This window comes from Saimiri boliviensis, chromosome 3 (genome assembly GCF_048565385.1).
Source record: "Saimiri boliviensis isolate mSaiBol1 chromosome 3, mSaiBol1.pri, whole genome shotgun sequence".
NCBI lineage: Eukaryota > Metazoa > Chordata > Mammalia > Primates > Cebidae > Saimiri > Saimiri boliviensis.
The window spans coordinates 87186890-87198090 of NC_133451.1; the positions used below are offsets into that span (position 1 = coordinate 87186890).

At 35.1% G+C, this 11201-nt stretch overlaps 1 protein-coding gene across 3 annotated transcripts in view; it reads left to right on the plus strand.

Annotated features, from left to right (window-relative positions):
- SMARCAD1 (SNF2 related chromatin remodeling ATPase with DExD box 1) overlaps window positions 1-11201 on the plus strand; it is an 84629-nt gene that overhangs the window by 72672 nt on the left and 756 nt on the right. For all 3 annotated transcript variants that reach the window (XM_010340147.3, XM_003929544.2, XM_010340148.3), the window contains 8 exons: window positions 101-238; window positions 1469-1564; window positions 1661-1778; window positions 1968-2089; window positions 3612-3800; window positions 4497-4615; window positions 5753-5935; window positions 7233-7342. In XM_010340147.3, coding sequence (XP_010338449.1) covers window positions 101-238; window positions 1469-1564; window positions 1661-1778; window positions 1968-2089; window positions 3612-3800; window positions 4497-4615; window positions 5753-5935; window positions 7233-7342 — 1075 coding nt within the window. The remainder of the gene's footprint in view (window positions 1-100; window positions 239-1468; window positions 1565-1660; window positions 1779-1967; window positions 2090-3611; window positions 3801-4496; window positions 4616-5752; window positions 5936-7232; window positions 7343-11201) is intronic.

The window sequence follows — 11201 nt, forward strand, 5'->3', positions numbered from 1 at the left end:
GTTTTAATTTATCTCTCCTCCCTTCCTTCACCAGGGAGGTAGACATGAAAGGAGTGGCTCCTTAAGAAAAGACTAATATAAATTTTACCTTCATTCACAGGCAAATAACCGTTTGCTGCTCACAGGCACACCTGTACAGAATAATCTGTTAGAACTCATGTCACTGTTGAATTTTGTTATGCCACACATGTTTAGTAGTAGCACCAGTGAAATACGAAGAATGTTTTCCTCTAAGACGGTAAGCATAAATGCATGTTTTCTCCCAAATGTGTTACTTGTGTTTTAACTGGGCCATTCTTCTGTTAACGTCTCTTTTGTTGTTTTCATAGTACGTATGCTCTATGAAATAAGGTTAAGTAGGTGATAACTCTATATTTGGATCAGTTTGAAAGTCAGCCAGAATATAATGGAGGAAAACAAATCACAATTTCCATAATTGATAGCCGAAAGTCTTGGTTCATATCCTAATTTTCTGCAGAATGACAATTTTAAATTGATAAAGAGCTCAGATATGTAATATGTGTGGCAAGTTTGGTCTTTATATCATCTATATCAAAACTATGGGTAAACTGTAGAACTAGACAAAGTTAGGATATCCAGAAAATGCTATACTGAGAAATATGAAAGTTAATAAAACAAAAGTTACAACTTTTAATGACGGTAAAGAAATCCTCTTCACAATAAAAGATTCATTTATTGTTTAGGAAAAGTAAGATATAATCTTCAAGAACTCACACATTTTTCAATACAGCAGTGTTTATATTGATTCTTGGCTCTCTTCCAAATCACTAATCTTTTGCAAGAATTTTCTCCGATATTCTTCCACTGTAGTTTAACTGCCTTTTTAACATTTACTAATTCGAATTCCCCCACACTTAATATACAGTGTTTGAAATGGCCTAGCAGATTTTATGAACTACTTTCTATCTTTACCTTTAGTTCCTATATATGGAGGACTCCTTCACATCCTAGAATAAATTTCTACTTTTTAATTCTGCAAAATAACCATTTTTGACTAGGTACTGTTCCCCATTTTTAGACCACATGATTTGCATCAGCCAGCACTAGCTTTCTTTTGGGGCCATTTTCCACTAAGAAAGAAAGATTTTTCTACCCCTCAAGCTTCTCCCTACCCACACGTAGACACATTTTTAAATGAGAGTTATTTAGGTAATCAGTTCATGACTCATCAGTTGATGACTTCTAATCACCAGTCTAGTACAGTTCAAATTGATTACCTCAGTAGAGTACGTGATTACATACTATGAAACTTCAAAATACATATGCAGCTTCAAGAAGTACATGGCAACTCAGAATTTAAATGTGAAGCTCCCTCTAGAATGAATCAAGTTTCTACAGAAAATAACTCTGACTGTAGTGAGGGAGATTATTATGTTGTGTAACAATACTGTTACTGTGATAATTTAAATGAATAATTCCTAAAAGGATATGTTTTTATTTTGCTCAGAAATCAGCAGATGAGCAAAGTATATATGAAAAGGAGAGAATAGCACATGCAAAACAAATTATAAAGCCATTTATTCTCAGAAGAGTAAAAGAAGAGGTAATGCTTATCCACTTTTTTTATTTTTTATTGTTTTTAATACTTAGGTTTTTCTTTTTGCTAGAATGATTATCTAAAACGGTTTTTCTTTCTCAGGTTCTCAAGCAGTTACCCCCCAAGAAAGATCAAATTGAGTTGTGTGCAATGTCGGAGAAGCAGGAGCAACTCTATTTGGGTCTTTTCAACAGATTGAAAAAATCTATCAATAACTTGGGTATAATCTGATTTTCACGATGTGAAAAAGAATCTTGTCCTGGGGCTGCATTTCATTTAGTCATATAATGGGATTTGCTCATTTTCAAAAACTAGCTGGAATTTGAAGAAATAATTTAAAAACTTAGTTGATATATTCAACAATTATGAACTTGATTTTATTTTTTAACGTGTTCTTTTTGGGTCACAGAGAAAAATACAGAAATGTGCAATGTCATGATGCAGTTGAGGAAAATGGCCAATCATCCTTTATTACATCGCCAATATTACACAGCTGAAAAACTCAAGGAAATGTCTCAGCTTATGCTAAAGGTAAATATTATGTTAACACTGAGCTTTATTAAGAGGTTGTTAGACTATAAGATTGGTGAACCCTATGGGCATACTAAACCTTTAACTACATATTTAAGAAAAACTTTTTTTGAGACCGGGTCTGGCTCTGTTGTCAAGGCAAGTGATCATGGCTCACTGCAACCTCTGCCTTCCAGACTTAAGCCATCCTCCCACCTCAGCCTCCTGAATAGCTGGGACTACAGGCACGTGCCACCACGCCCGGCTAATTTTTTGTACAGATGGGGTTTTGCCATGTTGCCCAGGCTGGTCTTGAACTCCTGAGCTCAAGCAATTTGCCCACCTCGGCCTCCCAGAGTGCTGGAATTACAGACGTCAGCCACTGCACCCAGCCACAAAAAACACAGTTCAAGATGATTTGGGGGACATAAGAGCAAAGAAGTAGTGATAACCTACATCATAGGTCAGTAAACTGTGGCCACACGGCAGTGACTATTTTTATAAATAAGGTTTTATAACACAGTCGTGCCTGTTTGTTTTTGCTTTCTGGGACTGCTTTTCTCACTACAGGAGCAGAGTTGAGTACTTGCCATACAGGTCATCTTGCCTGCAAAGCCTAAAATATTTATGATCAGGACCTTTACAGGAACAGTTTGCTAACTCCTAGTCTGTACTTCCATAATGCACTTCTCTTTCATTTTATTTCTTCCTTATAATTTTAGCAATTACTCTTAATTTTTGCCTCTTTCTCCTTTAACATTTTATCGTTGTTTATCCTTACTGATCTTTGTGTTGAAAGCAACCCCCCTTGTTTTGTGGGGTTTTTTTTTTTTTGAGATAGGCTTTTGCTCTTGTCGCCCAGGCTGGAGTACAATGGCCTGATCTCTGCTGACTGCAAACTCTACCTCCTGGGTTCAAACGATTCTCTTGCCTTAGCCTCCTGAATAGCTGAGATTATAGGCACCTGCCATTATGCTCAGCTAATTTTTGTATTTTTAGTAGAGATGGGGTTTCACCATGTTGGCCATGCTCATCTTGAACTCCCAGCCTCAGGTGATCTGCCCCCCTCAGCCTCCCAAAGTGCTGGAATTACTGGCATGAGCCACTGTACCTGGCTCATCCATTTTCTTTTTAAAACCTTTTTATATTATTTTAAACAGAGAATTTCAAACATTTCTAATAGAATTGCGAAATGAAACTGTCTGCCCATATGTTACTTTACCCCTTTGAAAGTTACCGTTTGATAATGACACCATTCTTGTCTCATCTATACCCCAGATTTCTTCCCAGGGTTATTTTGAACCAAATTCTAGACATTATTTCATCTGTAAATGTTTTAGTATGTTATCTTTAAAACAGTAAGGACTTCCCCTCGTTTATTATACCTAAAAGATTACTATTAATTTTCCTTGCTGTATCTGTTACACTAAAATGTTTTGTGATTTAGGTATTTTATCAGATGTGAACAATTTCATTAAGTTTTTCCGATTATATTATAAATTATTTTTATTTTTAAATATACTGTGTTTTGTTTTGTTTTAAGGAACCTACACATTGTGAGGCTAATCCTGACTTGATCTTTGAAGATATGGAAGTTATGACAGACTTTGAACTACATGTACTTTGTAAACAGTATCGACACATTAATAACTTTCAGTTAGACATGGACTTGATTTTAGATTCTGGAAAATTCCGAGTTTTAGGATGCATCTTGTCTGAATTGAAACAGAAGGTATTAAAGAAGAATGGCACTCTTTTTTATCTTCCCAGTTAGTTAAACTTCTTAAAGTAATTCTAGCACACTGACTTGCTTGAATTAGCCTATGTCTGTTCTACATTCTTCTAGAACATAGTTGTTTTGAACATTTTCTTCACATGTTTTCTTGATTACATCCTTTCCTCTTTGGAACCTCAGACAAAAACAATAGAAAGTAGACTGTATCTGTATTGATGTTTTAAAAATGTCTCAATTGTCGTTACTTCGTAAGTGGCAATCTGTATGTGTGCTTCAAAATTGGTTTTCGAAGGCACCATTTATTAAATGGTTACTTAAGAAATACTGCTCTTTATATGTGAAATATCCTAAATTTGTAAAATCACAATCTAGATAGTACACACATACGCAACTTTTCACATTTTCTAATATTTTTCTTATGAAAAGGAAGTAATTTAACTGTTCTTTAAAACCCAAACTGAGAGCTAACTTTTAACCCTGAAATTTGGAAGTTAAGGCAGTTTATTCATATGTAGGCTACAACAAGATATATATCTTAGGTATTGTTACTTGATTTTTATTAAATAAGCAGTTAATCATAGAGAATTTTCTACAAATTTATCAACATGATCTAAGTAACACTTAATTGTTTAGACCTGTCAAGGCTTTGAATAGTAAAACAGTTTTTTCTAATTCATCTATGTATTTTCACAGGGTGATAGAGTTGTGTTATTTAGCCAATTTACCATGATGCTGGATATCTTAGAGGTTCTCTTAAAACATCATCAGCATAGGTACCTCAGATTAGATGGAAAGACTCAGATTTCTGAAAGGTTGGTATATTTCAAGTTAGTTTTTTTAAAAATCACTTATTTATTATTACTATTTGTTAGAATTTTAAATGTCTAGAGCACCAGATATAATTTTGTTATTTTTACATTTGATTGCTTTAAATCATTAACTTAAGAATAATTTCAATGACCAGGCGTGGTGGCTCACGCCTGTAATCTCAGCACTTTGGGAGGCCGATGCAGGTAGATTGCTTAGGCTCAGGAGTTCAGGACTAGCCTGGACAACATGATGAGACCCTGTCTCTGCTAAAAATACCAATAACAACAACAAAAATCACCAGGTGTGGTGGTGCAAGCCTGTGGTCCCAACTAGGAAGGCTGTGGGGGCGGAGGTTGCAGTGAGCCAAGATCACATCACTATACTACAGCCTAGGTGATAGCGCGGGTCTATGTCTCAAAACTTAAATAATTTTAATTTTTCTATTTGAATTGTATACAAACATATTTTAAAACAGCTATTATAATTGTGTTTTTTATGGTTTTCCCCTTTAAAAATCTTTCAAAGTCTAAAACACCTCTTTAATCAAGATTGTTTTAAAATCTTTCCTATTTTAAGAGTAATTAAGGTTTTTTTAATTCCCAAAGGTTTTAAAGATTGTCCTTAGTAAAGAAGGAATTGTCTTAATAAAGAAGGAATTGTGTAGTGGGCCAGAGTGGTTTTTTTTCCCTCTGCATTAGAGTAAAGGTAAAAATAATGCTTTTTTTAAAAGAAGAGAATCAACTGATCAGTTTGATCTTGAGGTCCTTGGTTCATCAGGAATGTTGTCTGCCTACATGTAGCAGCTGACATACTTCTGAGAAGGGTAAGGATTGAAAAGCTGTACATAGAATTTAGCTAAGCCACAGTTAAAAAGGACAAAATAGTCATTTAGGAATTAATTGAATCTGAATAGTTGAAGTAAGAGTTGGTAGGGGTAGCAATGTCATAGAAAAGAAGTTGGTGAATTGAGGAGGCTCTTCAATGGTATAGCCAGAGGAGAAGTAACTGCAATACCAAGAGATGTGCTGACATCTTCCGGTTTCTTTCCCGTGTGATAATCATCTCCATTTTATGATTTCCATTTTGATTACATTATACAACTTTCTAGTGAGATTTAACCTAATTTGTTTATCTTACAGGATTCATCTAATTGATGAGTTTAATACCGATATGGATATCTTTGTGTTTCTGCTATCAACAAAAGCTGGTGGATTAGGAATAAATCTGACTTCAGCAAATGTTGTTATACTTCATGATATTGACTGTAATCCTTACAATGACAAACAAGCAGAAGATAGATGCCATAGAGTAGGCCAGACTAAGTAAGTGATTTTAGTTGAAATGTATTTTTAATTCAATGCCTCTTTAATTTGTGAAGACCATTAGAATATAGTGTTGGATGACCTGCCTGAGTTTTTATTTTTCAGCAAAGCGTGGCTACCGATGTATTCTATACCAGCAGTGTTGAACATCAACTGCACTATGTAACCCTTAGATTTTCTAGTAATTAAAACCATCCACCCACATTCCAAATAGTTCTGCAGTTCATGAAGATGAGGTATTATCAATGGTCTACCCACTTTGAAAAAGATTAGTAATTGAAAAGATGCACTTGGTAGACCAGTTAACAGCCAGACAAACTTGGTAATGTACAAACTATTGCTGGGCTATCCTGTTACCCTTTAGGAAGTAAATTGAGTTGTAGATTATTTTAGATGAATGGCAATTTTGACTTTTGACATTTGTCACAGCACTGCAAAGAGGTGAAGATTGTTGCAACTCTGCTTACATATATAAAGAGCAGTGTCTTCTTTTTGAAGTATTTTAGTATATGTCCAAAAGATATTGATATAGTCATTTATAGACTAAATACTTAACCAGTATCTATTGTGAAACTTTGTACTTGACCACACTGCCTCAAGTGTACAGAGACACTGCTTCTCAGGACCTAAGAAGCAAAGCATGTTTCTTTTAAAAATGTAATTTCCATCTGAACACAGAACTGTTTGTTGTAATGTAATTTTATCCATATATATATATATAGAGAGAGAGAGAGAGAGGTGTTTTTGTTGTTGTTATTTTGTTTGTTTTTTTTAGACAGAGCCTCACTCTGTCACCCAGGCTAGAGTGCAGTGGCGCCATCTCGGCTCACTGCAACCTCCACCTCCTGGGTTCAAGCAGTTCTCATGCCTTAGCCTCCCAAGCAGCTGAGAGTACAGATGTGTGCCACCACACTCAGCTAGTTTTTGTATTTCTTTTTTCTTTTTTTTTTTTTTATATCAGAGACCGGATTTTGCCATGTTAACCAGGCTGATCTCAAACTGCTAGCCTCAAGCCACACACCTCAGCCTCCCAAAGTGCTGGGATTAGAGGCTTGAGCCACTGTGCCCAGCCAGTAATTTTTAAAGTACAAATATCTTTCTCTTTTCTTGAATCTTCAGGAGTGTCTAAAAGTTAAATAGTCAGAAAATGTCAACCTCAAGTAGTTTAAATAAAAGAATTTAAGGATATGTTTGTCATAATTTTCAAGTTATTCTTTTTTAACTCTGAAATATAGTTTAGAAATATCCAAATAACTATATTTATTAACCAGTGGACCTATCTTGTATTTTTTTTTAGAGAAGTACTAGTTATAAAACTAATAAGTCAAGGGACGATTGAAGAATCCATGCTAAAAATTAACCAACAGAAACTGAAACTAGAACAAGATATGACCACTGCAGATGAAGGTAAGTTGTTTGTAAGCAGAAACTTCAATATTTATTTATGTGACCACAAATCAATTTAGTCGGTGCAAGAGGATGACAAAGATGGCTAAAATCCTTAACTAGCTTACGGTTTAGGGATCATGTGTGATGTGGGAGAAGGTAAGCATACTTATTTCAAAAGTACTGTACTGATAATTTTTAAAGTTCCTTAAGTTCAAAATTTTTATTTTTATATATGTTTTTGAAAGGGTAGTATGTTCAAAACCCAGATGCGAAAGAGCAGAAGCCTCCTACTCATCCCACTTCCCAGCTTTCCCATAGAAGTGACAAGTGTTAGCCTTTGTTTTTTTGTGTATATGACCATTTATTTTATGTGTGTAGAAATAAGCACATATTCTTTCTTTTATGGGAGAAAGAGTGCATGTCAGCCTACGATCCACTCTTCTACAGCTTGCTTTTCTTATTTAATGTTAAATTAATTGGAAATAAGCATTTTTTATTCTAATAAGGATATTCTTGACAATGGTTCATTTTAATTTAGCAAATATCTGTTAATGACAGACACTGTTAAGTCTGTGTTAAGTTAGGCACTCTGTACTACATAAAAATCAATACATTTTAATCTGTCTACAGAGAGAGAAATATGATCATCAAATAATTACTTGTCTTTCTTGCATAGCATTTATTTCAGGGTGTTGGGGAGGCAGGCAGTAGAGAAAGTTTGAGTAAGAAACAACTGAGATCTTTAAAAGTAAGGATAAGTAAGGTGATCATAATAACTTATGATACAATTAACGATTAAACAATTAACGATAATTACTATGCTTTGTGCGCAGGTGGCAACTTGCCAATTGCAGGTTGTCCAGCAAATATGGTAAAGTGAATGCGTAAGGCAGATTCTCTTTGGGCAGCGTTTTTTGTTTTTTTTTTTTTTTTTTGAGACGGAGTTTCGCTCTTGTTATCCAGGCTGGAGTGCAATGGCGCGATCTCGGCTCACCGCAACCTCCGCCTCCTGGGTTCAGGCAATTCTCCTGCCTCAGCCCCCTGAGTAGCTGGGATTACAGGCACGCGCCACCATGCCCAACTAATTTTCTTGTATTTTTAGTAGAGACGGGGTTTCACCATGTTGACCAGGATGGTCTCGATCTCTTGACCTCGTGATCCACCCATCTCGGCCTCCCAAAGTGCTGGGATTACAGGCTTGAGTCACCGCTCCCGGCCTGGGCAGCGTTTTTCTTTTATTTTGCTAGGGCAGCTTTTAGAATTTAGTAAAGCATTTAAATTCTTTTTTAGCAATACTAGCAAATATCCAGATATATGGATTTTATTCTAACAAGTTTCTCAATATAATAGAACCATAATAGTTGATAATTAACTATAAGTCTTTTCTTATGGGCTAGTTTATTTCCTCAGAAGGATATTTTTCAACTTCCTGGAAAGTGAGGAGACAGGTGGGGAGAGGTGTTATGAGCCAACTGCCCTGAGAAGTGAAGGAGGGAGATTTGTTCTCATATTTAAATATTAATAGTTAATCTGCCTGTTTTCAGCAGCCTCTCTGTTCTTTACTATGCCAAGTCCAGAGTTCTTCAGACTTACGTTCTCCAAAGAGAATAAACCTTCATTGTTATATGTTTGGGGCAAATGGCTGGCTCTCTTGGGCAGGCTTTAGGCATCTTACCTGTTCAACTTGTTTATAGATAGCTTCATGTTTCCCATTTACCCCCGTTTCCTGAGCTTTGGGGGTAAAAGGGTAAGGATTCTGGATATGAAGTAGCCTTGCATTTCCTACCTGCAGACACTTAAGCATTTACTTTATTTCATTAAAATCAATTTCCGTTCTTTACCTCTCATTTTCTTCCAGAATTTGTGGGCAGCTGTCTCTCTGCTGTTGTGTTTTTCTCCTATTCTTTCTCTTTTGTTTCACCCCCTTACACTTTTTTCTCACATCGTATTTTAATGGTAGATGGGAGCAGAGATGATGTGTATGTTCAATCATTTTCAGTCATAATGTAAATTATTTGTATTTATATAAATTTGGTCAGTCTAAAAGTTTGCCTGTTATGTTCACCTACGCTGTCTGTTAAAATAGCAGTGTATTTTTAGCTGTGCTCTCAAGCCAATAGCTTTGAAATGTTTAGTTATGAAGAATCCTGCCCTCTCCTTACCCCTCTTCCTTTCTGTAGGAAGTTTTTCCTCTGTCTTGTTAAAGCTGTTTACATATGCGTTTTTTCCAGTGTGTATTTTATTTGCGAGACTGAGGATGTAATGGTGTCTTTTATTTACTCATTGAACTGTAATTATTTTGTCTTCAGCTGTGCCCCTAGTTTCGTTTAGTTAATTTTGACATTGAATTGATGACATCTATGCCCTTCTTTCCATCTCTCACAATGTAGTCCTTTTCCTCTATAAACAAAAAGTATATTTGCAATTGAGTATGTATAGCTTTTTGTTAACAACCTATTTTCCCCCTCTTACGTAAAACTGTGAAACGTAAAGACCATGATGCCTCTCAAATATGCGTATCAGATTCCTGTGTTTCTAGAGCTTGCTTTAGTGATTATCAAAGCACCAACAGCAGGAGCAGCATCTCCTAAGAAATTGGCAATTTGAAATGCAAATTCCCAAGCCCTATTCTGTACTTGGTCAAAAACTCTGGCGATAGGACCTGATAATACTCAATTTAACAAGTTGTCCAGGCGATTCTGATAAAGCTAAAATCAGAGAACTGCTGCTTTAAAATAAAGATTGTGTTTTGGATTTTTTTCATAAACCTCCCTTAATGTGATTAATTGTACTAACATTTTTTTTGCCTTTTTGAACTTAAAAAATATATATATATATATATTACCACAATCATGACTACATACTCTTTGAATTTTTTTTTATTACAGAAATAGTCATACAAAAATGAAAGCAGTGGCCGGGCATGTGGTTCATGCTTACAGTGCTTATTTGGGGAGACAGGAAGGAGGATCATTTGAGCCCAGGAGTGCAAAACTAGCCTGGGCAATATAGCAAGACTCCATCTCTACAAATATATATATATATATGTGTGTGTATATATATATATTTTTTTTAATTGTTGAAAATATGGTATGAATGAAAAATACAGTGATTTAACAGTTGTGATATTTGCCGTGTTTGTTTTTTCTACTTTTTTTCCCATTGATCTATGATAAAATCAACTGTAAACATGGCAATTTATTTTCAGTATCACAGCATAATTTCTCTAAGTTGATACAATACCATTATACCATCTAAGAAAATAAAGTGATTTTTCAGATATTGTTATATATTGTTCGTATCCAGATTTTTCTTATTTGTCCCCGTAATGTCTTTTATAGCTTTTCTTAAAACACCCGGGTTCAAAGTTCACACACTGCATTTTATTGTATTCTCTCTTTAGTATCTTTTAAGTTTAAAAGGTTCTCATTATTCTTTTCTTTCTTTCCTCTGCTCCCTCTATTCTTCCTAACATGGTATCAGTTCATTTAGTAATTTATAAAGGGTCAATTTGGATTTCATGGCCTATTTTCAAGTATATGGATGAGCTTGGAAGCAAGGATGTCAGTGAACTCCCTGAGAGTTGATGCACTATATTGTGTTCCTGTGGATATATGTGGGTTTTTGTTTTTTGTGTTTTGTGTTTTGTTTTTTTACAGAGAAAAGAAGAGTAGATAAAAGTACTCATAATTTTAGATTGTAACTGATGTGTATATTTGTGAGAGAGGGGGAGAAAGAGAGAAGTGGTTAGTTTTGCTGCATTTCAGCCACATCTAATTTATAAAATTATTCATAGCTACAGATCTATCACAGATCAGCAAATATTTGTGAATTGCCAGCTGTGCTGTTGTAACTAGTAAATTAATAAATCAGCTCA